Genomic DNA, 27,752 nt, shown 5'->3' on the forward strand with positions numbered 1-27,752 from the left:
CAGCCATCCTTCAGCTTCTTTTTTCTTCTTCTTAATCTCTTGGCCACCTGGCCAGATACCAGAGGTTTGCATAGTATCCCATAACAGTCACTAGTTGTTATCAGTTGTTCTGAAACCCCCAGACATCAAACACAAATAGCTTTCTTATTGACACTTCACGAGTAATTTAAACATTCCTCACCAGCCATTCACAGGGACAGTCACACCTATAGCAGTGTTAAGTTAATCTCAAAGAAGACAAAGACAAAGAAAAGGCTGTATCTGTTAGAAATAGAGGTTCGGAACAACTAAAACAGACAGGTTCATAAATTTGAGGAGTATTTTCTGAAGACTTGATAAATTGCCTAGAATGAGGGGGAGACTGGGACACACTGCATCTGTGGTTCAAGAATTAAATTGCCAGTGCAGGGCCCAGAGGCAGACAGGATTCAGACAGGATTGTTCTCTATGGACACAAATTGTTAAAACATTCCTCACAGCTTTCTACCTGTTTAAGATTTATTATAGAACCAGGCTTCCTGTGGAGATAAAGACGATAAAGAATACAGCAGAAATTCATTGGTCTCAGCTGCCATCTCTGCCCATCTCCTCTGGAGCTGCGGGAGCAAACCTTGGCACGCAGGAGAGGCTCTGGGCCCAAAGCCCAGCTGACACATGGAGGAGCAGCCCCGGTGGCCCTCAGGGCTGCCCCTCACTGCCCGCTGGGCTCTGCCTCTCTGCTGCCTTCGGGTCGGGGCTGCTGCTTCCCTGGAGCCATGGCCATGGCCAGCAGCAGGACGTGGCCTTTTCACTGCTGCTCTCTTTTGGCTTCCACATTGGTCTCTTACGTTGCTTGTATTTGGGTTAGACTTTACACGTATATCTCGTGTAATTTGGTGCCAGTCCTGTTGTCTCTGCAGTGGTATCCGTGTCCCAGCAGGCAGCAGCAGGCACTGTGCAGTCCTCTGTCACAGCTGGCCTCCCTGCTAGCACCAAACAAAAACCGAACAGTAACAAAAGGGGCTGTTCAGGGCAAACCAAGAAGCCTGGATGCCTCTTCCAATGCTACTGTCTGGAATAGAGAGAAGGGGTTCCTCCCTGCTCTTCTGTTTTCTGGGCCTCTTCATGGAGTAAAGAACACAGGCTGAAAATCCCAGGGTGATCTGTGAGGGATCAAGGACTGCACCAAGAGCTCTCTTTATGGTGGCACTTGCCAAAGTAGACAACTGGATTCATCTGCATGGGACTACACCCCCTGCAGCGGGGCTGATGGCCAATGCAGGCCTGGAGAGGAATCTGGAGCTGCCAGGAGAAGTCAGAAGATCTGCAGGAACAAGGTGTTCAGTGGGCAGTGATTAGAACCTCATAAAATGAGTGATCATCCAAAAAAGGTTTTGGTAAAGGAAAAGGTGAATCTGAGGAGACAATGGGCTAAAGTAGGGCTCTGCAATGCCAGAAGTGGTGGTGAAGAGTCATCAGGCAAAGGCCCATAAGACTGCAGAATAATTGAGAATAAGCATTTTGAAGTGCCATGGGCAAGGTCTGGTGCAGCACTTGTCTGCCCTTTGTGCCCTTAGAGACACCCCATGAATACCCCATGGCCAGGATGCTGTTGGCCTTCTTGGCAACCTGAGCACACTGCTGGCTCATATTTAGCTAACTATCAACCAGTATTCCCATGTCCTTCTCCGCCAGGCAGCTTTCCAACCTATCCTCTCCCAGCCTGTAGCTCTGCTTGGGGTTATTGAGCCCCAGGTGCAGGACCCGGCACTTGGCCTTGTTGAACTTCATGCAGTTGGCCTCAGCCCATTGGTCCAGCCTATCCAGATCCTCCTGCAGAGCCTTCCTGCCCTTGAGAAGATCGACACACACACCTAACTTCTTGTTGTCTGCAAACTTACTGAGGGTGCACTTGATCCCTTCATCCAGATAATTGATAAAGATATTAAAGAGAACTGGTCCTAGTACTGAGCCCTTGGGGACTCCACTGGTGACCGGCCTCCAACTGGATTTAATGCCATTCACCACGATTCTTTGGGCCCAACTACCCAGCGAGTTTCTAACCCAACGAAGCGTACGCCAGTCCAAACCATAAGCAGCAAGCTTCTTGAGGAGAATGCTGTGGGAAATGGTGTCAAAAACCTTACTGAAATCAAGGTAGACCACATCCACAGCCTTTCCCTCATCCACTGTGTGTGTCACTTTGTCATAGAAGGAGATCAGGTTCGTCAAGCAGGACGTGCCTTTCATAAACCCACGCTGACTGAGCCTGATCACCCAGTTGTCCTGCAAGCACCACATGATGACACTGAAGATAATCTGCTCCATGAGCTTCCCTGGCACTGAGGTCAAACTGACAGGCCTATAGTTCCCTGGGTCTACCCTCTGGCCCTTCTTGTAGATGGGCGTCATGTTTGCTAGCTGCCTGTCGAGTGGGGCCTCCCCTGACAGCCAGGAGTGCTGATGAATGATGGAAAGTGGTTTGGCCAGTTCCTCCGCCCGTTCTCTCAGCACCCTCGCATGGATCCCATCCAGCCCCATCAACTTGCATACATCTAAGTGCTGTAGCAGGTTGCCAACCATACCATCATGGATTGTGAGGTTCTGCTCCTCATCCCCTTCCACCAGTTCAGGGTTCTGGTTATACAGATGACAACCAGTCTTGCCACTAAAGACTGAGGCAAAGAAGGCATTAAGCACCTCAGCTTTTTCCTCATCTCTTGTCCTTAAGTTTCCCCCTGCATCCAGTAAAGGATGGAGATTCTCCTTAGTCCTTTTCATGCTAATGTATTTATAAAAACATTATCTGTTATCTTTAACAGCAGTAGCCAGACTGAGCTCCAGATGAGCTTTGGCCTTTCTAATTTTGTCCCTTTACATGCTCACAACATCAAGATTTGGAAGAGAAATTCAGATGCCACTGTAGAGAAATCACGACTGTCACCAAGCTACATGAGCTCTTATGGCTTATCCAAATACAAAAGCACAAAGAAACAAAGTGGAAGCCAAAAGAAAGCAGCAGTGAAAAGGCCACATCCTGCTGCTGGCCATGGCCATGGCACCAGGGAAGCAGCAGCCCCAGCCCAAAGGCAGCAGAGAGGCAGAGCCCAGCGGACAGTGAGGGGCAGCCCTGAGGGCCATTGGGGCTGCTCCTCCATGTGTCAGCTGGGCTCTTGGCCCAGAGCCTCTCCTGCATGCTGAGGCTGCTCCCGCGGCTCCAGAGGAGATGGGAAGAGATGGCAGCTGAGAAGAAGAAGGTTCTCATTGCTTCTTTATCATTTATTTGTATACAAGAAGTCCGCTAATATAGGTCCATGAGATTATTCATCAAAGAAAATAAAATTAACACATCAGATGTTAAGAATAAGACAATCAAAGCCAAAATAAATAAAGAAACTAAGAAAATAACAGAAAATAAGAGAAAACAAAGTAGACATAAGATAAAATGTAAGATTTTCCTGAGAGATTCCAAAATAACAGTTGAAATTTGAAGGCACATTATTGATTCTGAAGAAGCATGTATTCAAAAAATTTCCATACGGAATTCTTGAGCACCTTGTTCCTCATGCTGTAGAGGACAGGGTTCACTGCTGGAGGCAACACTGAGTACAAAAATGACACCACCAGGTGAAGGGATGGGAAGGAGAGAAAGGGAGGTTTAAGGTAGGCAAAAATGATGGTGCTGAGAAACAGGGAGACCACAGCCAGGTGAGGGAGGCATGTGGAAAAGGCTTTGTGCCGGCCCTGCTCAGAGGGCATCCTCTGTACAGCCCTGAAGATCTGAACATATTTGAAAACAATAAAAAGAAAACAACCAACGGCTAAAAAAACAGTAAACATAAGTGCCCCAACTTCCCTGAGGTAGGCATCTGAGCAGGAGAGCTTGAGGATCTGGGGGATTTCACAGAAGAACTGCTCCACAGCATTGCCTTGGCAGAGGGGCAGGGAAAATGTGTTTGCCGTGTGCAGGACAGCATTGAGAAAGCCACTGCCCCAGGCAGCTGCTGCCATGGTGGCACAAGCTCTGCTGCCCAGGAGGCTTCCGTAGTGCAGGGGCTTGCAGATGGCAATGTAGCGGTCATAGGCCATGACAGTGAGGATAGAAAACTCCACACCCGCCAGGAAGGGAAAGAGAAAGACCTGTGCAACACAGCCTTGATAGGAGATGGCCCTCGTATCACAGAGGGCATTGGCCATGGCTTTGGGGAGAGTGGTGGAGATGGATCCCAGGTCGAGGAGGGCGAGGTTGAGGAGGAAGAAGTACATGGGGGTGTGGAGGCGGTGGTCGCAGGCTATGGCTGTGAGGACAAGGCCGTTGCCCAGGAGGGTAGCCAGGTAGATGCCCAGGAAGAGTGCGAAGTGCAGGAGCTGCATCTCCCGCATGTCTGTGAATGCCAGCAGGAGAAACTCAGTGATGATGCTTCTGTTGGACATCCACTTTATTGGGGATGTGGTCCTGCACATAGAAGGGAAAGAACAGTAATAATGTACAACAGACTTATCAGAGAATAACTCATCCATCCTTCAGTGAGTATAGACCATCTGTCCATCAGTGCTGGTCTCAGCTGCCCTGCAAGAGTTGCAGGAAAGTTTTAGTCAGTTCCCGTACTTTCCTTCCTCCAAGCACACTGAGGGCTCACTCCGTAGACATGTGAAACCCCCATCTCCAACCAGCCTGGAAACAAGAACAGCAGCAGCATGTCCAGGTGGAGAAGCCAGCAGGAATGCTACTGTGCTGCTGCCAGGGGAGGCAAGGCCAGGGAGGGACAGACAGACACTCAGCAGACCCTCCTGTGCTGCAGCTCTGCCTGCAGAGGAGACAGCTCCTGCTGGGGACACCAGGGGCTTGAGGGCAGAGGCTGTGCTGGTGGGAGAGGAGAGCAGGGGGTGTCCCAGGGAAGGCACCTGCCCTGCAGGGGATAGCAGAGAGGTGCCTGAGCCTTCCCTCGCATGGCATTTCTGGCAGCAGCTTCCTCTCACAACCTGCCCATGTCCCTTCTGCCGGCCCACGTCCTTGCTGGGAGCTGCTTCTCTCTTCCCATATCTTCTCCCTCTCCATGCTCACAGACCCCAATTCCACAAGCTGTGTGCTCAGCTCTGCCCTGCACAGGACTACCGAGTCCATGACATCAGCAGGGTTCCAGCTACTAAAGAGAAGATCTGATAACTACAGAGGAGACCACAAACTTGATATTGATGCAGTCTTCAAGATGAGGTGGCTGAAGGGACTTTATCAAGTTCATTGCTGACACACTGGTCTCTCAGTACAGTCAGTACTCTAGGATTCTCAGTCTCCTGTACAATCTTGAAAATCCGTTGTCATGAAACCTGCCTCCCCTCTACTGCAGGAATCTGAAAAGCACGGAAATGAAAAAGCCTTCCCCTTCAGATAAGCCAAGCCTCAGCCTTTCACTTGAAAGGCCCCCTCATAAATGCCATTCTCTAAAGCATCTTCTACTCCATATTAAATATAGAATAAGACCAATCCTGACAGATGCTATCAACTGTTGAATGTTCCAGCTGTAGAAGACCCCTCTAGCAACCCCACCTGGATTGTCCTGGCCACAGACTCACGGTGTCAAGAGCCTGCAGATGTGTCCTGCCACACGCTGCCCTCTGTTGTTGGCTCCTCAGTGCCTCCAAGCCCTCTCTCCTTCTCTGCTCTCCCCGTGCCACCTGCGGTCAGAGCCCCCAGCCCTGCTGGGCTGTGCAGAGGAGCTGCTCCTGGGCACAGCTGTCTCTCTGCAGCACTGCCCACTTGCCAGGAGCTCCCCTTGGGCCCAGGAGCACGGCACAGCTCAGCAGCACAGCACCCGACCATAGCATTGCTTGCTCTGTGCCATTGGGCTCCCTTGAGGTGTCCCCAAGGCCTCAGGGCTGACAGCTCCCGAAGGCAGCAGGGTCTCTGCTGGGGTGTGGTGTCTGAAGCATACCGAATTCATCACTGTCTGCCCTTCTCTGAACACAGGGGAGATGACTTTTACAAGGGCGATTTGTGTCCTTGGACTGTGGTTGTCAAACATGTCCTGTTGGGCAGTGAAACACCTCTGAGCTGTTAGCTCACACCCATTGTTCAGAAGCTTATTTGTTGAAATAGAGATGGTTTAAAAGGACAAAAAATGAAGATATAAGAATACCTGTAACAATATTAATAAATAATAATGCATTTTATTATTGTTATAATGACACATATAAAGCAAGTGATGCACAGTGCAATTGCTCATCACATGCTGACCAATGCCCAACCAGTTTCCTGAAGCAGTGTTCCCTCCTAAACCTGGATAGCATGCATTATGTTCTCTTGTGCAGGAGCCATGACCTTTCTTTGTTTGAGGGCAATACAAGCTTTCAGAAGGATTTGGAACATTTGCTTCCCTTTCTCAAATACTTCTGCTGCTGTGTTGCCCCATGGGATGATGACATCAGTATGTTGGAGGTGTTCAGGAGCTTCCCTGTGTTCCAGGGTAGTTTGGATCAGCCCATGGCAAAAGTAGGGCTGTGTTTTCAGCCCTGGGGCTGTTGATTCCAGGTGGGCAGGACAACCTTCCATGTGAAAGCAAAGTGTGGCCTTTGTATTGCCGCTGAAGGGATGGAGAAAAATGCATTAGCAATATTAATTGTGGCATAGCACTTGGCTGCCTTTGACTCCAGTTCATACTGAATGAAATTCTAGCATGCCTGGCACAGCAGCACTCAGTGGTGGTGGGACTTCATTCAAGCCACAGAATTGCACCGTTATCTTCCACTCACCATTAGAAGTTTGCACTGTCCATATGGGACTATTAAAGGGTGAGCAAGTGTTGCTGATCATTCCGTGGCTCTCCAGTCGATGAACCAGCTCATGGATGGGAATCAGGGAGTCTCTGTTAATGCAATATTGCCTTGGGCGCACTGTTGTGGTAGCGACTGGCACCTGCTGCTCATTGGCCATCAGCACCTCCACAGCAGAAGGGTCCTGTGAAAGAGTGGGCAAGGTAGACAACTGTTTCCTGTCCTCTGTCTCCAAGACAGCTATGGCATAAGCCCACTAATACCCTTGTGGACCTTTGAAGTACCTGCTCCTGAAGTAGTCTATGCCAGGGTTACAAAGAGCCTCCAGGCCAGTGCCAATGGGTTGCACTGCGACTGGCCTCCCACTCTATTCTGAGCAGGTGCAGCCTCACCTCGAGTACTGGGTGCAGTTCTGGGCACCACAGTACAAGAAGGACATTAAACTGTTGGAGAGTGTGCAGAGGAGGACAACGAAGATGGTGAAGGGCCTAGAGGGGAAGACGTGTGAGGAGCGGCTGAGTGCATTTGGCTTGTTCAGCCTGGAGAAGAGGAGGCTGAGGGGGGACCTCATCGCGGCCTACAACTTTCTCGTGAGGAGGAACAGAGAGGCAGGTGACCTATTCTCTGTAAACACCAGTGATAGGACCCGCGGGAATGGTGTTGAGCTGAGGCAGGGGAAATTTAGGCTGGACATCAGGAAGAGGTTCTTCAGCGAGAGGGTGGTTGCACACTGGAACAGGCTCCCCAGGGGTGTAGTCACTGCACCAAGCCTGTCTGAATTTAAAAAGCGATCAGACTGTGCACTTAGTCACATGGTCTAAACTTTTGGGCAGACCTGTGTGGTGCCAGGAGTTGGACATGATTATCCTTATGGGTCCTTCCAACTCAGGGTATTCTATGATTCTATGATTTCCCACTGTTCCCAGTTAGACTCACTTCAGCCTCCAGTGCAGTTAACTCTTGGGTTTGATGTGCCAGGCCAATAATCCTCAAAGTCCAATACACCCGATTGTCTTCTCCCTCCCCCAGGGTGGAGGCTGGGCCTCTCTAGTCCTGCTCATAGTATTCTTTACTGTGTTTGGAGGATTGCCCACTAGAAAAGGGAGCAGCAAGTTTCTCAGAAGAACCACTTTTTGACAATCTTTTTTTCCTTGAACTTCATGTATCTGTGCCTCTAAGGTGGAGGTCGATTTTTGCATCCCATTTTCTCATGGTCGACCATCAAAACCACAGGATGGAACCTGGTATGTACCCACTCTATCACCTTTCTTGAGCAGAGGGATGCTTACATCTGGTAGCTGAGCTATTGGTTCGTGCAGGTGGGGAGGAAGCCGTATTCTCTTGTAGTTGTTGAACCTCTTGGGAAAGATTCTTTCTGGACAAGACACAGGACCATAGGGAAGATGAGAGACTTGCTTTGTAATGCCATAGTTGGCTAGCCAATTCATCCACCATGGGTTTCTCTTTGTCTTTCCAGGTCATTACTGCCAATGCGTTGGCATATGATGATGGTGTGCTCTGTACAAACTCCTGCCCCATGGGTCATGTACACTTGACTTCATCTGTGTAATACACAATAAATGTTTGTTCATTGTCTTTTGTATTATAAAACCAAGGAGTTCTGTTTGAGGAACGGGAGTTGTGAAAACTCCCTGCTGAAGTAAGGAGCTGTATAATGCTTGGCTAGACACTATGAAAATTCTTTTGCTTAATGTAACAAAAAAGAGACCCCCCCCCCCCTTCTCTCCTTCTGCATCTCAGTTGCCTCTTTTGTTTAAAGACCCTGCTGCAAAGCTCATGTAACCATCTCCTGATAAGTTGCTAAACTAGTGTATCAACATCCTGCCTTTCTGTCTCACGCTGGGCCAACATGACCAAATAAAAAAAGAAGTTGAACCACAACGCCGAGGAAGACTATGGCCTTCATCTTCACGACCACCAGAGGGACAGAGATGACCCCCTAGCAACAGCGCGCGCAGTCGCAGAATATACCAGGATGTGCTGCGTAATCCCAGAATTACCAAGATATAAAAAGGGACCCTGGCGGGGGTGAGGTGCGCACCATTGGCGGAGCCGAGACTCCCCGGCCGCCCAGCGCTGTTTTTCTTGCTGTTGCTTACTCAATAAATTCCTTTCTATCATTAATGCAATGCTCTCTGAAAATTAATTAAGGGGGCAACTTATAACAAATTTGGTGCCGTGACTCGGATGAAGGCAATCTGATTGAAAGACCTTCGGAGGGGGCGCCCTGCTGATTTCAGCGGCCTTCGCTAGGATTACTTTCATTCAAATCCTTCACCGATGAACCCTAAATTCGGCAGCAAGCAAATAAAGCCGGCAACCCCTAGTAATCTTTGTGCACGAAGACCGAACAAAGACTCAGGAGTGAGTAAGAATAGGCCAGTGATCCGTTCGGTTGGGGTTGGGTATCCTGGAGCATTGTGAGACGTCCAATTGCGGACGAAGCGAGTGCGGACCCCTCGGTAGTGCAGTTCCCACATCCCGCGAAGGACTGGGCCATGAAAAGGGGGAAGCGATTTGTGTGTGTGTGTGTGAAGGCGCTCCAGAAGATGGGACAGAAGAAGAGTAAGCCTTCTGGTCCCATGGGCGGGGTAACGTCTGATGTTAGGTTACCCCGGGATTAATGATTAAAAATTGGGAGGATTCCCCTTTTAGGCGGGGAAAGAATAAAGTAAAAATGATACATTATTGTGTTGAAGTTTGGGGTGGTAAACAGATTCGAGGAGACCACCTTTACTGGCCCATATTTGGGTCCTTTGAAGATTGGGTTTGCCAGGCCCTAAATATTTATGTAAACTCAAAGGAACCTTTTGGTTTGGAAGAAAGTGAATATGCACATTTGTGGATCAGCTTGGAAACTCGAGCCAATTTATATCCTCTAAAAGAAAAAGGAGGGGATGGGAGGCACAAGAAAAAACGAGAATTAGAGATCCCAGCCCCACTGCCTCCCTATATTTCACCACCACCACCTGCAGCCCCTCCGACTCCCGGGCTTCCTAATCCGCAACCCCAGGGAGACTCTGATAGCGACTCTGACTCTAGCGCTCAGGGACCAGTGACTAGGAATATGTGGCTGTCCCCATTAACTCCGGGGACGTCCGAGACTTTAAGAAAGACAGGAGGAGGGTAAGCGAGCTTTAATGGCAACTGGCATAATGTTTCCAGCTGCTGAGGAATAATTCTAACTGGAATAATAACTGTACATTGTATATTGTATATATAAAAGCCCGGGCATTTTTGTTAAAGTGTTCTTTTATACATATGTTAATATGTAAATATGAAAATATAAGAACTGCCATTGAGGTGTATGTCTAAGGAAACAAAATTTGCCCAGGCATATTATCGGCTCATCAGGTTTAAATGTTCCCAGTGTAATTGTCTACAAGCAGTTAATTTACAGTGGTCTGATTTTACTTGTGTATCTATATATTGTGGATTTTGGAGGGATTGGGATTGACTAGTAAAGAGCTTCTAGGAAAACGGAGGAATATTAACCACTGTAGATTACAATAGGAAAAGTTCAAAGCAAAGAAATCCCGAGGAAATGCCTCCTAGGATGAATACTAACACATTGGAGGGATATAGTGGGGTGACAGTGTACAGAGAGTAAAAGAACTCTTATCAAATATTGTAATCAGTGGTGGCCACTTTATAAACTAGAGGATGGAGCGGAGTGGCCCCTAAATGGAAGTATTAATTATAACACCATATTACAGTCAATGTTGTTTTTGTGGAAAGAAGGAAAACAGGATGAAATGTTGTATATTGATGTTGTTTCAGCATCTTGGAGGGAAAAGGTATGGAATTAAGTTGGCCCCTGACTGAGCCTTTGATGTCGGCATTAGAAAAGTAAAGGCTAGAGAAACATAAAGGAAGTGTTAAAAGGTTTGTTGAAAGTGTTAAAGGTATTCCAAGTTGAATGAGCAGGGAAAGGTGATGTAGGCATTATCTAAGTAACAGTCTAGAAGTTTTGGTATATTTGCATATTTGCTGTGGTGTTTGTTCATTTTCCCAAGCATCGTGGAGGGGGGAACAGCCTGCTCCACCAGGGGCCTCTCCAGCGGCCGCAGGGGGGCTTTGGCTCCAGCGCCTGGAGTGCCTCCTCCCCCTCCTTCTGCACAGACTTTGGTGTCTGCGGGGGGGTTTCTCGCTCTCCCAACTGCTGTTGAGCAGCAGGCTTTTGTTTGTTTCTTTGTTTGTTTGTTTTTGTGGATGTGCTCTCACAGAGGCATGGACTGTGTTGCTATGGCTTGGGCAGCAGTGGGCCTCTTTAGGGCCAGATGAAATTGTCCCTTATCTACCACGGGGAGGTTTCTGTTTTGTTTTGTTTCTTTTTTTTCACGGGGGCTGCCACTGCAGTTTCCCACCCCCACACCCGTCACACACCTCGAACCTTGCCATCAAACCCAATATACTGGGGCAGCTAAGTCATTACTGACTTGTAAAGTATCAGGGATTAAATTAACTAATGAAACCCTAAATGTGATGGAGGTAGAAGGGACTGGGATAACAGTGCCACTTTTGGGGGATACCAAGCTGAGACTAGGGGATAAAATGATCACTGGGCAATTATTGTATGTATCCAAGGCAGAGACTAACTTGTTGGGAAGGGATTTGATGATTAAATTGGGCATTCAACTAGTAAATTGTTAGACTGGAATAACAGTGTTATTAATGGAGTACTCTCTGGCCCTGAGAGCAAACATACATTTATATTCACCTCTGACTGGAAAGACCCTGAAATGGGGGCGGAAGCAACAATATAGGTGGACAATTTTACCTCAGGGGTTTACAGGGCCACCTATCTATTTGGGTAAATTCTAAAAAAGATTTTGGAGCAAATACAACCTCCCAAGGAGGTATTAATGTTACAAATATGTGGATCATTTTAAGGAAAATCGATACTCCCTGATGGGAGAGAAATGCTGAATAAAGTGATAATAAGGCAAATATTAACTGTTTTACATCAGAAGAGTCATTGGGAGGTGCAAGCAATGTGTGATGTTGTTCTAAGAAAGCATGTCTGTGTAGGAATATGTATTTTAGGGAAGCACACATGCAGAGGATGTACTATATGTCAATGTGTAAATAAAAAGGTCTTCTGTAACCTATTTAGAGGGGGACGGGAGCCAGGGTTTTGACCTTTCCAAAGTATACAGGTAGACTTTACTGAGTTACTTGTTTGTCCTAATTGACCACGTGACTGAATGGGTGTAAAGCTTTACTGCAAGGATTAAAGCAGGCCTTAGAGATTGAGTGGGATTTTCACAGCCCCTGGCACCCCTCCTCTTCTGGAAAGGAAGAGCGAATGAATGGTGAAATTAAGAAACAACTAACAAAACTTGTGCTGAAAACTAAGGCTTCTTGGGTAAAATGCTTACCTCTTGCACTGTTAAACATATGGACACAGCCCAGAACTGATGTAGGAATTTCTCCTTTTAAAATGCTATATGGTATGCCCTATGACTTGGAATTGCCACTTGATCACCATCAATTCTAATTAAGACTTGGAAAGAGACTGCTTTAACACCACGATGGGGAAGGCCCTTATGTTGTTTTGCTTACCACAGAAACGGCTATTCGAACTGTGGAGAAAGGATGGACGCATGCCAGCCGTGTGAAAGGACCAATCCGGGAAGGTAAATGGGAGGCAGCTCCAGGCCCTGACGACTTGAAGCTGACACTAAGATGGACTCGATAAGTATTGTATATTATCTGTGTATTGTGGGAAGGGGAGGAGGCCCCGTTTCAAAGGCTCCCTAGTAGGTTCCCCTGAAGAACACTGCTGCTGCCAAGAAGAACCGATACCTTGTAGTTCGCTGCAACCGAACTGACAAGCGAGGCAGAGAAGTGAAAACGGTGGGGGACTGAGGGGCCGACAATTTAGATGGGCTCTGACCACCTCCTACGATACATGGGAGTCAGTATCATCATTTTGGTCAGCTATGGGTCTGCGCATCCCCATCAGCCTTTTAAATGGAGCTTGATCAGATGGAAGGATCAGTTCATCATCCAGCAAACAATGACAGCGGGTGCTCCCAGTTTCCGCATCACATTATGTGACCTGGTGTTAGTGCAGCCATGCTTTAACCGATCAGGATTTTATTTCTGCCCAAGTTCTAACCCAGGAAAGGGGTACTGTAATTACCCAAACATGTATTATTGTGCATACTGGGGGTGTGAAACCATTGCTACGGACTGGACACTCGGGGCTGGTCGGAATAAATTCTTACAAGTGGGATATGGGCCACAAAGTTGTAACCAACAAGCAGGTCCCTGTTACAGGTGGTGAGGGCATGGTATAGGGTATACAGGAACCTTCCATGGAAATAAAGAAATTTGCAAGGTTCTATATATAAATGTAACAAACTTGGACAATACTAGCTGGATACTAGGAAATGTGAGGTGTCAGATTTTACAAACACAGAACAGATAGGGGAGGACTCGTACTAATAAAAAGGAGGATGCTGATAGGCCCCAGGCAGTAGGACCAAATGAGGTATTGTCAGAAAATGTCCAGGGAATCCAGCCTGCGGAAAATACTACAGTGCCAACCCTCGGCAGCCCTACGAGCTCAGGTAAAGCCGAGAATGATAACATAGCTGAGAATAACATATGGGGGGGTCATGAATGCCAGCTACCAATTATTAAACAAAACAAACCCAAATGTAACAAAACACTGTTGATTATGCTTTAGTATAAGGCCTTCATATTATGATGCTATCGGGAATCCTGGGGAGCCCTCCCGCACAAACGAGAACAACCCTCTACAATACAGTTGGGGAAAAGACATAAGGGTAACACTAACACAAGTCAATGGAGGTGGTAGGTGTGTGTGCACGGTTCCTAGTGGGAAGTGTCACCTACGTAATATCAAGGAGAATGGAAAACAATCAGCCGAGTGGTTAATCCCAGCCAACAACGCTAGGTGGGTTTGTTTGTGGGTGGGCATAACTCCTTGTCTATCACTAAAACTCTTTAGTGAGTCTCGTGATTTCTGTATACAGGTGATAATTATACCAAGGATTCTATACCACCCTGAGGATTATGTATACACCCAGACACAGTGGAAAGTCATCATCTGGAAAGACAGGAACCATTCACGGCTCTAACTTTGGCCACCCTAATAATCCTGGGAGGAGCTGGAATGAGGACCAGGGTAGCCTCATTGGTTAAACAAAATCAAGAATTTACTTCCTTATGCATTGCGGTGGACGAGGACCTGACCCAAATTGAACAGTCCATCTCGGCCCTGGAAAACCTATCAGGTCTCTTTCAGAGGTAGTGTTACAAAATTTTATGGGATTAGATTTGGTATTTTTTTACAATAGGGCGGGCTGTGTGCAGCCCTGAAAGAGGAATGCTGTGTGTATGCTGATCACACTGTAGAGGTAAGAGATACAATGGCAAGACCCAGGGAAGGGTTGAAAAAAAAAAAAAAGGGAAACGGGAGAATGAAGCCCGACAGTGCTGGTACGAATCTTGGTTTAATTATTCACCTTGGCTTACTACTTTATTAACAATAACAGGACCTTTGTTGTTCTTAATAATAGCACTAACCTTTGGACCATGTATTTTTAATGAATTGATTGCGATTGTAAAGGGACATTTAGAAGCGGCACATTTAATGCTCATACATGCCAGATACGAGCCAATAAGTACCAACGAAGGAATCGAGGAAACATTAGTTCTTAGTAGCCAGGCATTGCCAAGATTCAATGAACAAAATGAGTAACTAAAAGAAAAAGGAGAGATTGTAATACACAATAAATGTTTGTTCATTGTCTTTTGTATTATAAAACCAAGGAGTTCTGTTTGAGGAACGGGAGTTGTGAAAACTCCCTGCTGAAGTAAGGAGCTGTATAATGCTTGGCTAGACACTATGAAAATTCTTTTGCTTAATGTAACAAAAAAGAGACCCCCCCCCCCCCTTCTCTCCTTCTGCATCTCAGTTGCCTCTTTTGTTTAAAGACCCTGCTGCAAAGCTCATGTAACCATCTCCTGATAAGTTGCTAAACTAGTGTATCAACATCCTGCCTTTCTGTCTCACGCTGGGCCAACATGACCAAATAAAAAAAGAAGTTGAACCACAACGCCGAGGAAGACTATGGCCTTCATCTTCACGACCACCAGAGGGACAGAGATGACCCCCTAGCAACAGCGCGCGCAGTCGCAGAATATACCAGGATGTGCTGCGTAATCCCAGAATTACCAAGATATAAAAAGGGACCCTGGCGGGGGTGAGGTGCGCACCATTGGCGGAGCCGAGACTCCCCGGCCGCCCAGCGCTGTTTTTCTTGCTGTTGCTTACTCAATAAATTCCTTTCTATTATTAATGCAATGCTCTCTGAAAATTAAGGGGGCAACTTATAACAATCTGGATCTTTGGATAGCTGTTTGTTACCTAGGTTTATACAAATCGCCTTCAGTATGTCTAATTTCCTCAGGAACGGATATCCCTCTGCATGGTGGTCCACTTTCCTGGTTGACATACAAGATCTTCTTTAAAGGGGTACCTTTCCTTCAAGCATGATGGGAGTAAGTTCCTTGTGCCCTTTTCCAATGGCTTTGTCAATCACCCCTTTCCTAGAGGGGGATTCTGTCTGCTTGGCTTCCCTGCCCTCTAATTCCAGGCTATTGGCCCTTTTCTCCCACCACTGGAGCAGCCAGCTGACAATGTGCTCACTGACATGATGGCTAAAATATTTTCCCATATCTCATAGCTTACCCTGGAAAAGGGATAGCTTGGTTTCTGATGTTTATATAATCTCTTTGTCTTTGTCCTCCTGCTTCCAAGATGTCCCAACTTTGGAGAAACCTGTCTCATCTTCTTCTTCCTCCTTTCTTGCCTGGGTAGGAGTTTCTTTCCTCTCTAAAGAAAAACTGACTTTCACACCCATTGTTTTCTCTTGCATGTAGAGGCAACCGATACTGGCACAGGCTGGTTCTCTGGCCCAGCCATGGAACCCATTGCAGGTGCTGGAGAGGCTGCAGGGCCCAACACAGGACTTGTTCTGGCTGCAGGGCCTTTTGGATGAGTTGGAGCGGCTGCAGTGCCTATTGCAGGTTTGGGAGTGGCTATAGGGCCTGTCACGTGTGTCAGTTTAACTTTGGGCCCACCTCAGGAGCCAGAGTGTCTGCAGGGCCTGTTGCATGGCTTGGAGTGGCTTTGGACAGGCTATATACCTGTCCTGGAGGAGAAGGGGGAGGTGCAGGAGAAAGGGAGAGGGAAGAAGTGGTGAAAAGCATCCCCCACTGTCCTTCCCAGTTCCACTCACCATCACCACCCACCCTGCATAGATTTACTCTCGAAAAGAAAAGGCAAAGAGTATAAAAGAGTGTAATTCTAAATAATTTCTAAGAGCTGAAGAGATGGTTCCCAAGTTATGGAGGCGGCAATAATTTTATTCTATCAGAAATCAGTGTTATCCAATACAGCAAGGCAGTAACCTTAGACAAATCCCCAGAACTGATAAACAGCATGACATGGAAGGCAAATAGTAAAGTGCTATGCAACACAATTCTGAAAACAAGCACAACAGACCCCAGATCAAAAAGATCAACACTGTGATCAGCGACTATTAAACTGATCTAATGTTTATAACAATTTACTTTTAAAACGCTGTGGTCAGATCTGGCATCTCAACATTTGTGCTCCACGCTAGGCACCAAGAACACTTTCTGTGGTTTGACCCTGCAGGCAGCTTAGCACTACAAAACTATTCATCTAATGAATGGGATGGAGGAGAGAATTGGGAGGAAAAAAAAATGTAAAAGTTCATGGGTTGAGATAAAGGCAGTTTCATAGGACACAAAAGGAAGACATTATTATTGTTCTTCTTAATGTTAATGTTAATGTTAATGTTAATGTTAATGTTAATGTTAATGTTATAGACACTAATAGACTAATAATAACATTTTTGTGTGCATATCAAAAGACAGGAAAGGTGGTGGTGATTAACTGGAGTCAGGCCAGAGCATGGCAGACATGCTATGGAATGAGGGGTGGATATTGTCCTAGTTTTGGCTCTAGTAGAGTAAATTCTTCTTGCTAGTAGCTGGAACGGTGTTGTGTTTCATATTTACAGAATCACAAACCATTTTGAGTATAAAAGGACCTTACAGATCACATAATTCCAACTCAGCTGCCATGGGCAGAGACACCTTCCACTAGACCAGCTTGCTCAAAGCCCCATCCAACCTGGCCTTGAACACTTCCAGAGATGGGGCATCCACAACTTCTCTGGGCAGCCTTTTCCTCACCACCCTCTGAGTAAAGAACTTCTTTCTAACACCTAACCTGAATCTACCCTCTTTCAGTTTAAACCATTACCCCTAGTCCTATCACTACACTCTTCGATGACGAGTCCCTCCCCAGCTTTCCTGTAGTCCCCTTTAGGTACTGGAAGGCCACTGTAAGGTCTCCCCGGAGACTTCTCTTCTCCAGGCTGAACAATCCCAACTCCCTCAGCCTGTCTTCATAGGAGAGGTGCTCCAGCCTATCACTCGTGCTCATGGCCCTCCTTTGGACTTGTTTTAATAGCTGCATGTCCTTCTTACACAAGGAGCCCCAGAGCTGAACCTGAGGTTTGGCCTCACCGGGTCTGAGTTACCAGGGGACAACCATCTCTCTTATCCTGCAGACCACAGTATTCCTGGTGCAAGGCAGGATGCTGTTGGCCTTCTTGGCCACCTGAGCACACTGCTGGCTCATATTTGGCCGACTATCTGCCACTATCCCCAGGGCCCTTATCCCCAGGCAGCTGTGCAGCTTCTCTTCTCCCTGCATGAATGGGATTGTTATTCCCCAAGTGCAGGACCCAGCGCATAGCCTTGTTGAACTTCATAGAGTTGGCCTCAGCCCATGGGTTCAGCCTATCCAGATCCCTCTGCAGAGCCTTCCTACCCTTGAGTAGATCAAGTCTCACTCCTAACTTGGTCTTGTCTACAAAGTTGCTGATGGTGCACTTGATCCCCTCATCCAGATCATTGCTGAAGATATTGAAGAGAAACGGAGCCAGCACTGAGCCCTGGGGGACACCACTAACGAGTGGCCTCCAGATGCATTTAGCTCCATTCACCACAACTCTTTGGACCTGGCCACCCAGCCAGTTTTTAACCCAATGAAGCGTATATCTATCCAGGCCTTTAGCAGCCAGTTTCTCAAGGAGAATGCTGTGGGAAATGGCTTCAAAATCCTTATTGAAGTCTAGGTAGACCACATCCACAACCTTTCCCTTGTCCACTAAGCACATCACCTTGTCATAGATTGAGATCTGATTTGTCAAGCAGGGCCTGCTTTGGTAAACTCATGCTGACTGGGCCTCATCAACTTGTTCTCCTGTTGTGTGATGGTACTCAACCTGCTCCATGAGCTTCCCTGGCTCAGAGGTCAGACAGACAGGCCTGTAGTTCCCCAGATCATCACAATCAGGGTGAGCCGTCTGACTGCAGACATTAACAGCTGACAGAATGGAGCATCTGTCCAGGGGAACCTTGAGAAACTACAGGATTTTCCCTATACAAATGTTTTGACATTTACAAGGAGAAGAGCCCAGTCCTGCACTGGAGGAAGAGGAACCCCACACGTCAGGACTGGGACCCTGCTGAGTGAGGAGTGTCCAGGAGGAGGTGGGCCTGGGCACCCCAAGGGATTCCATGTGAGCAGTGGTGCTTGCTCACCAGGAAGCAGGCCAGCTTCTTACAGAGCTGCCTTATGAGGAGCATGGCCACCAAGAAGATCTGAGTTATCAGACTCAGCTCCAATATGGTGTGACACCACCTGCGCTGGGGTGTCCCAGTGAGTAGCTCATCATTTAGGACAGGTGCAGGACAGTACCCAGAGAGGTTCTGCCAAGGTGGGGTTCAGGGCCTAAAGCACCTGCCTTGTGTAGAGATTCTGAGAGATCTGGGTTTATCTGGCCCAGTGCCATAGAGCATCCAAGCAGAGCAAAAGGAGCCTGAGACTGTCTGAAGGGTGGTTTTGGAGCTGCTGTAGCTTTCCTCTCTAGGAGAAAATGGTATGAGACAGAAATAATGCCACTAAGTTGACTTTGGGATGTTGAGACTGGACATGAAGAGAAAGAAATCCCCATCTCCTACTGCCGCAGGAGGAAACCTGAGCATGGTGTAAAGGGAAAGGATCTCCTTTGCCACGGGCTGGAGGTCAAGGCCTGGCCCTTGTGCTTGGTGAAACACATCCAGTTTGTCTACACATCAGTGTCACCTTCACATTGCCTTTGTCTCCTTGTCCTCACTGCCTCCAATGTTCTGCTCTAATGAGCTCTATGGGAGTCTGTGTCAGTGCTGGCCCTCAGGGGGACACTCCAGAAATCTTGCATCTGACTTAGACTTCTAGAGAGATGTCTTCAATTGTCTGAGGCTTGTGGTCTCATCAGAAAAGCTCCCAGAGGGGTGATTGCAATGCCTTGGGCTGGGCCTGTGCTGCTGAGCTGGGCCAGGATCCTGGGACAAAGAAAACATATTTCAAAAACTCCTATGATGCAGAGAGACAGCTCTGCCCAGGAGCAGCTCCTCTGCAAAGTGCAGTAGGGTTGAGGGTTCTGACCGCAGGTGGCACAGGGAGACGAGAGAAGGACAGAGGGCTTGGAGGCAGTTGGGAGTGGGAGGATGCTGAGAGCTGCCTGCAGGAGAAATCTGCACAGCCCTTGACAAGGTAAGTGTCTGGCTGCAGGGCCATGCAGCTGCAGGTCCTGGAAGGGTCTCCTCCTGGGTCTTGTTTCTGGGAGGGCAGTGGGCAATGCAGTAGGCTTTGAGACTGCTGCTGGATTGCACTGTGAGGTGAGGACGTCTGGCAGAAGCCCCTTGGTGTGTCATAACCTAGCTACCCCTGGTTAACCAAGAGTGTGGTGGCCGAGCATCCTCCAGACACTGCATGGGATGCAGACTGGATATTGGGATACCCCAGCTTGCAAATATCCAGCTCTGTCTGAGGGGTGTCCTCCTCGGCTGCAGGCTGCTCTCCAGCAGGATGCAGCTCTGTCGTGGCATCCTTGTGTTATCCAGGTGCCTGAAGGAGGAGACTGGTCTGTGCTAAGGCCATGTTGGTGCTGCTGGATGGCTGTCTGGGGGCAGTTAGAGTGAGGCCTCTGCACCCCTGGCTAGGAGGAAAAAGCTATGATCCTGATCAGTCCCCTGCAGACAAGGTGAGGATTCTGTCCAGCTGCACTTGGACTGGGGCTTCTCTGCTCTCAGCTGTCTCCAGTTTCTTCTCAGGGAAACACCTGAGTGGGATGGTCCTGCAGCTCACAAAAGGGTAGCACAGGACAGCTGAGAAGAGGACAATAGAGGATGGGCAGAGCTGCTCTGCTCAGTCTTCCCCAAGGGACAATCCTTTTGCTTCCTCCCATCCACAGGATTTCACCAGGAGTGTGGAAGTAATGTCAGGGAGTTCCACAATCCAATACCTCAACTAGGATAGGGCAACAAGGATAAAATAAAGTGAGGAGAATACTTGCAGCCCTCCTCTGCAGTCAGCTCAGTTGTTTGCAACAATACTGCAAATCTCATTGAGCTGACATTTGTCTGATTTTGACTTAGCCAGCCTTCTGTTTTATTGCCTATTTTCCTCAGAGAACTCTTTTCTAACCTTTTTCTGCCTTCTCCTCTTCAACAGACAAACAGGTACAAAAGCAGCAAATGCCCAACATCAGCTCTGTGAGTGAGTTCCTCCTGATGGCATTTGCAGAAACACGGGAGCTGCAGCTTCTGCACTTCGCACTCTTCCTGGGCATCTACCTGGCTGCCCTCCTGGGCAACGGCCTCATCCTCACTGCTGTAGCCTGCGACCACCGCCTGCACACCCCCATGTACCTCTTCCTCCTCAACCTCGCCCTCCTCGACCTGGGCTGCATCTCCACCACTGTCCCCAAAGCCATGGCCAATTCCCTCTGGGACACCAGGACCATCTCCTATCAAGGGTGTGCTGCACAAGTTCTCTTTTTCATCTTCTTCTTTGGTTCAGAGTTTTCAATTCTTACCATCATGGCCTATGACAGCTACGTTGCCATCTGCAAGCCCCTGCACTATGGGAGCCTCCTGGGCAGCAGAGCTTGTGCCACCATGGCAGCAGCTGCCTGGGGCAGTGGCTTTCTCAATGCTGTCCTGCACACAGCCGCTACATTTTCCCTGCCCCTCTGCCATGGCAATGCTGTGGAGCAGTTCTTCTGTGAAATCCCCCAGATCCTCAAGCTCTCCTGCTCAGGTTCAGACTACCTAAAGGAAGTTAGACTTCTGGTGGTTAGTGCATTTTTAGCATTTGGTTGTTTTGTTTTCATTGTTTTCTCCTATGTGCAGATCATCAGAGCCGTGCTGAGGATGCCCTCTGTGCAGGGCCGGCACAAATCCTTTTCCACATGCCTCCCTCACCTGGCTGTGGTCTCCCTGTTTGTCAGCACTGTCATGGTTGCCTACCTGAAGCCCCCCTCCATCTCCTCTCCATCCCTTGACCTGGTGGTGACATTTCTGTACTCAGTGGTGGCTATAGCAGTGAACCCCCTCATCTACAGCATGAGGAATCAGGAGCTCAAGGAAGCCTTGTGGAAACTCTTTGGACACATGATTCTTTGGCATCAATAACGTGCCTATAAATCTAACAGGACAGGCAGGTTATCTGAGAAACCTCTTCATACAATAGCTTGTAATTCATTTATTATTTTTAAAAGTATTTCCTTTGATTTTGACTGTATACTACTCATATCATCCTGCCTATTAATCATTTTATTTTCTGTCACCCAGTCATCTAATATACCTTCAGAACTAGGCTCTCTGTGTGGATAAAGAGAATAAAGAAGCTGTGAATTTTGTTGGTGTCAGCTGCCATCTCTTCCCCTCTCCTCTGGAGCTGGGGGAGCAGCCCCAGCACACAGGAGGGGTTCAGAGCCAAGAGCCCAGCTGCCACATGGAGGAGCAGCTCCAGTGGCCCTCAGGGCTGCCCCTCACTGCCTGATGGGCTCTGCCTCTCTGCTGCCTTCAGGTCGGGGCTGCTGATTCCCTGGAGCCATGGCCATGGCCAGCAGCAGGATGTGGCCTTTTTACTGCTGCTCTCTTTTGGATTCTGCATTGTTCTCTTGTGCTCTTGTATCTGTGTTAGTCTTGAGGTCTCATATGCCTCGATGACCATCCTCTTGTCTCTAGAGTGGCATCCCTGTGGCTGCAGGCAGCAGCAGGCACTGTGCAGCCCTGGATCGCAGCTGGCCTGCCTGCTAGCACCACAGTAACAAAAGTGGCTGCTCAGGGCAAACCCAGAAGCCTGGACACCTCTTCCAAAGCTGCTGTCTGGAATACAGCCAAGGGGTTCCTCTTTTCTCTTCTGTTTTCTGCACTTCTTCATGGAGGGAAAGACACAGGCTGAAAGTCCTAGAGCAGTCTGTGAAGGAACAAAGTGATAGACCAAGAGCTCAATTTTTGGTGGCACTTCCCCAAGCAGACAACAACTGGGCTTGGACTCATCAGCACAGGACTGTGCCCCCCGCAGTGGGTCTGATGGCCGATGCCAGCCTGGACAGGAATCTGGAGCTGCCAGAAGATGTCAGGAGAACCCAGGCACGACGAGCTCAGTGCAGAGTGAATAGAAAACTTAATGAGTGACCATCCAAAGAAAAGTCTGGTAAAGGAAAAGTCAAATCTGAGGGGACCATGTGCTAAGGGGGATGCACAATCCTCCTCCAGTGAGATGCCACTACTGCAGGGGAAGAGGGGAAGGTTGGAGAGACACATGGGACCTGCGGGCAAGAGTGGTGTGTGCAAAGAATTTGGGGATATATACAGGGGAAGCATGAGGCCAGGAGACAGAGGTGAAAGGAGCCTGCACAGCGTGAGACTGTCCAAGGTGGACAGACCAGAAATCAAGTGCTCAATCTGGTGTGAGCAGGCAGAGAAGAGCTCTGCAGCCCCAGGGCATGCAGAAGCCCCAGCAAAGGAGTCCAGTGAGTGATTCCTTGTTGCCCTGGGGCAATGGCAGTGACCCCATGAGTTGGGTCTGCCTCCCAGCCTGCCCAGCACGGCCTTGCAGAGTGCCCCCCTGACCCGGCCACCACAGCCCCCTTGCTCTGCAGAGCAGCACCTCCAGTTGTCATGTTGGAGACTTCAACTTTTGCCTAAACTCATCCTCCACGGCTGCTTTCAGTTTTCCACACAGAGGTAGGCACTGACTCCAAGATCCCTGGGGGAAACTGAAGCATGCATGAGGGCCTGGGAAAAGTTACCCTGAATCCATAGGAGTCATTCTGGAACCAAAACTTAAGAGCAGAAAGCTCACTTCTGTGCTGGTGCAGAGCTGATGGGCACGTTATACAAGGTGCTCCCAGACATCTTTGTGTGCTTTTTCATTTTGACTTAGGTACCATTTCTGTCTTAGGAATGAAGTAGCCTACAGAGGTGAGACAGATACCCTGAAAGCCATCAGAAAGCTGATCCCAACAAGACTACTGCTATGGGAAGGTCAGCTGAACCCAGGCTAGAAGTGATTTGAGATATGGGGGAGGGAAGAGGAGCTAGGGCAGCAGAAATTAATGATTTTGAAGAGGTAGAAATGTTCAGGTAATGTTAATGTTGCTCTAACACTAACTTCAAAGATTCATGTGAGGCCATACCCATGTCTCAAACAGTAACCTTAATCCCTAAACCTAAATGCTACTCAGCACCCTGACAGGAATCCACTACTCTAACGCCAGACCTCAAAGCATCCATTGAAGCCAAAACTCAGTCCATAGCCTCTTTCCCTTATGCTTACTCTCTTGCTTACCTTGACCCCTGCCCTTAAATGTAGCATTGAAATGCTCTGTGTAACCCTAGACAACTTCTTAACAGACCTAAACAAAACCCTAGACCACAAAGCTTGCCCATACCCTAAACAAAAACATCACACCTTAAACAGAGCACCAGTCTTCCACTAAATTTTCCTTAATCTCTAACTCAGAAAGGTAAGCCGTAACACCTCATCCCATACATGAACATCTAACACCCAAAGCCCCTGTTCCTGTGCATTAACCTCATCATCTTCAACCCCTCTCTTATCCCTTAACTTTGGGCGCTTGGCCCCTTAGGGCAAGGCAGGAATTGTGAGACTTCTCTGAAGTCACATGGCATTCAAAGATGGATGTGAGGAGCCATGGAACTGATAAGCTTGTGGGCCACAAGGAGGAGATGGATGGGAATACTCTGATAAGCTCAGCTCTGCCTCAGGATCTCTGGCCCCAGCAAGAGGAATGTGACTGTGGCAGGGAATGTGAGGTCACTTTTGCCTCTGCAGTGGATAGGGCAGCAGCAGGAACGTGTCACGGAAAGGGACTGTGAGGTCACTTCTGTCTGAAGTACTTGTGAGGTCACCCTTGAGTTCTCCCTGGGATCTCTACTTTTGGGCTGACATCTACCCATCTGCCAGTGGCCCCAGTAGTCCAGCAGAAGGCACTTGGTTGGCATGCTGACTGTGGGATTTCCTCTGCCTACATACCCAGGAGGACCCAGACAGAAAGAAGGCCCCAGTATGGGTTGTCATGTCCCTTCCACTTGAGTCCACGACTGCACAGCAGGAGGCACAAAGCTTGGGTGTGTGTAGCCAAGAAGCTGCAAGGCCAGCAGCAGGCCCATGGCTTGGGAGACGCTGGTGAGGTAATTTCTGTCTGGTTGGCTGCCAGACTGCAAGGAGCCGGATGGTTTGGGACATTTGCTTCAGGAGTGGTTTCCACCCTGATGGAACTTCCTTTGATAGTAGGAAAGAGTAGGAGAGAATAAGCTGTCACAAAATGCAATGTGGAAGGTTGGCACTGGTCTCGATGAGGAAGAAATATTCCTCAAAGGGTAGAGCTGTTGTGCCAGAGGTCACCCAAAGAGTGTCTGTGATCAAACCCTGTCTTGTCTTTCAAGGAATACCTGGTGAAGGTTGATGAGACATTGGTGAAATGATGGAAATGCCAAAATGAGAGCAAGGTGGTGAACAGACATGGGTGTCTGCAGACTTCAAGAAAATAGGGCAAAGTGTGGGACAGCATTGGAAAGCTTGCAGAGGAAAAGGCAGAGGGTGCTGGTGAGAATGGAAAGCACCAACAGCCCTGAAGTTTTTGTCCCCTTGTCTAGAGTTTATGAGGTGATGAGATGTAGTCATTGCAGTGGGGCCTCCTTCCTTCCTTGAAATCCTTGCAGAGGCTGGGAGGTGTCATTCCAGTGTTCTTCTCATGGCATCACACTGCCCAGAACATCCCACAGATCTCCAGGAAGAGCCCTGAGCCAGACATGGGGTACAAGATCTCCCCTCCAGTAGCTGGTGGCAGACCTTGAATCTTCTGATTCACTAAAAGAAACCAAGACATTTCTCAGCATAGCGCTTTGCCTGTCTGTAATCATGGCCTCCAATTATCTGTCCTAGCAAGGCCCTGGGGAGTCTTCGTTAGTAACAGCCCTCAGTGGGGCCCATTAATACTCCAAGTCACTTCAAATTTTGTGCCTCCTGACTTGACTTGCTCAAGCGGTTACATCACTCTCTTCTCAGTACGTGAGCTTCGTAGACTGAGCACCAAAATACACCATGGACCTCATAAAAATGAAGAAGCTCCTAACATCTCTTGCATAGTTTTCTTAAAGACTTCAAGATTTGTTCAGCTAATTGCAGAGCTTGCATGATGTAGTTAAGGAAGAAGATTTCAAAAAGCACCTAATCAAAAACTTCTTTTTTCAAAGTCTGAATTTTGCTGCATTTCAGTTTTGAACATTATTCTTCTATTGCTGTTCATCCAGGGTGACTTCTTTGGAGACCTCCATCAGGAGGAAAAGCAGAGTCTGGAGGTCTGAGACCTCCACTGCCAGCAGTGGTCTTTGTCCCTGTAACTGCAGCCCAGCCCAGCACATGAAACCCTTTCTAAGAAAAGTTAGTTGTACTTTGGGAACAAAATAAATAATAAAATAAATTAAAATAAATAAAATTAAATCAAATTAAATTAAATTAAATTAAATTAAACAATAAAATAATAGAATTGAAATAACTGTTGGAATCTGAGAAATTTTTTTTAGAAATCTTAGTAGACACCTGGACATTCATGGTCTCTCATGAGTCTTCTGTGGAAAACTCAGGAAGAAAAGTAAAGAAATTATTTCTCCAAGTGACTGTAGCTGTACCCATGAGAAATCATGGGTACTCTTTGGGGAAATCATCTCCTTTGAGCCACAGAAACCTAAATTGAGTAATGTGAAAAGACCTGCCCAGTCAACAGAGTAGGGCAAAGTCATGCTTCCAGTGCTATAGATGCAGAAGGCAAAAAGAATTGCATTGTGCCTTACACTACTTAAGGATGTGTAACCCAGGTCATGCATTTTTACCTTAGTACTGACAAGTCCATCGCTAAACCATGCTACCAAGTTCTACAGCTATACCTTGGCTCTCCAATCAATGAATCAGCTCATGGATGGCAATCAGGGAGTCTTTGTTAGCGCAACACTGCCTCAGGTGCGCCACCATGGTAGCCATTGGCACCTGCTGCTCTTCAACCCTCAGCAAACCTACAACAGAAGGATTCTGTGGAAGACCATGCAAGGTAGACAACTGTTTAAGATCCTCCATCTCAAAGGCAGGTATGCCAAAGCCCCAGCGGTAGTGCCCTCTTGGAACTTTGAAGTTCCCTCTCCTGAAGCAGTCTATTCTGAGAATGCACATAGCCTCCAGGCCAGTCTCAATGGGGTGCTTTTGCCATTCCTTCACAGTTAGAAGGAATTGCTCCCTGCCCCTGCAGGAGCCGCCCTGGCTCTCAGCAGATATGCTGGCCGGCACCCATGAGGAGGTGCTGGTGTGCATCAGAGAGCAGCAAGGAGGGTGCTGGAGGGGGCTGGGGCGAGGCGGGTGGCAGAGCCCCATGCAGGGGCCCCATGCAGTAAGGCAGGATGAGGGCAGGCTGGGCCCGTTGCCACGGGGCAGATCCTGGCCCTGGACGCTCCATGAGCGCCTTGCAGCTCCTGACAGGCTGCAGTGAGGTGCCCCTCAGCCTTCCCTCCTGTGCTGCCAGGGCACACGGTTGCCTCCTGCCCAGCTCTGCCCACCAAGAACCTCCGACAGGGCTGCTTCCCAAGCTGGGCCTTGCCCAGTGTTAGTCCCCTGCCGGGGCAGAAAATGGCCCTTGTCTTGGTGGCTTTTTATGGCATTCCTCTTAGTACATGCTCTTCTCATCCTTTATCTCTTTTACTGAATACAGAGGCCTAGGAGAACTTTTTGGTACAGTGTACTGTAGAAAAAAAAACATTGAGTCCCTCAGCCACATCTCTGCTTTTCCCCCACATTGCAGCTGGGCTCTTCAGTCCACAACCTCTGCTCTACCTGAAGAGAAATTATGAGAAACAAGACTCACAGAAAATGACTACCTGCTGGTTATTTTATTTGGTTAATTACCAAGAGCTTACCAGCGCCTGTAAATGAGGTCTTTGGGTTAAAAAAACAACAATGAAAACAACAAAAAAAGGTAGAAGAATTGAGATGAAGAAAAATATTTTTATTGGACTAGTATTGCAAAGAATGAAAAGCAGTTTTGAAATACATGAACAAAGCTGTTTCTGCCTTGCCCAGGTATATGTGAGGAAGATGTGCGGATACCTCATTGATGGGGAAATACTGTAGATTAGAATAACATCCACAGTGCCTCCTTTAGCTCCTTGTTCCCCATACTGTAGATGAGGGTTTCGCTGCTGGAGGCAACACCGAGTATAGAAGTGAAACCGCCAGGCCCAGGGATAGCGAGTTGGTGGAGGGAGGCTTCAGGTAGGCAACCATGGCAGTGATGCTATGCAGAGAGACTATGGCCAGGTAAGGGAGGGAGGCATGTGGAAAAGGCTTTGTGCCAGCCCTGCTCAGAGGGCATCCTCAGCACAGCCCTGACGACCTGCACATAGGACAGAGCACAAAGAAAACAAAACATCCAAATGCTAAACAGACACTGAACGCAAGTACCCCAACTTCCCTGAGGTAGGGATCTGAGCAGGAG

General features: G+C 48.1%; 3 protein-coding genes across 4 annotated transcripts in view; 2 read left to right on the forward strand and 1 right to left on the reverse strand.

Annotated features, from left to right (window-relative positions):
• The window catches only part of LOC140001171 (uncharacterized), a 195,418-nt gene that overhangs the window by 90,237 nt on the left and 77,429 nt on the right, over positions 1 to 27,752 (forward strand). The window lies entirely within an intron of this gene.
• On the reverse strand, positions 3,478 to 9,251 carry LOC140001165 (olfactory receptor 14A16-like). Its single transcript, XM_072032352.1, has 4 exons — positions 9,152 to 9,251; positions 8,040 to 8,125; positions 6,730 to 6,934; positions 3,478 to 4,277 (listed from the first exon to the last, which is right to left on the reverse strand). Exons 1-4 carry the CDS (start codon positions 9,249 to 9,251, stop codon positions 3,478 to 3,480), a joined length of 1,191 nt encoding a protein of 396 aa, XP_071888453.1.
• LOC140001167 (olfactory receptor 14C36-like) lies at positions 20,077 to 21,574 on the forward strand. The gene is made up of 2 exons (XM_072032354.1): positions 20,077 to 20,168; positions 20,408 to 21,574. Exon 2 carries the CDS (start codon positions 20,431 to 20,433, stop codon positions 21,367 to 21,369), a length of 939 nt encoding a protein of 312 aa, XP_071888455.1. The 5' UTR covers positions 20,077 to 20,168; positions 20,408 to 20,430; the 3' UTR covers positions 21,370 to 21,574.

This window comes from Anas platyrhynchos, chromosome 38 (genome assembly GCF_047663525.1).
Source record: "Anas platyrhynchos isolate ZD024472 breed Pekin duck chromosome 38, IASCAAS_PekinDuck_T2T, whole genome shotgun sequence".
In the NCBI taxonomy this organism is placed as follows: Eukaryota; Metazoa; Chordata; class Aves; order Anseriformes; family Anatidae; genus Anas; species Anas platyrhynchos.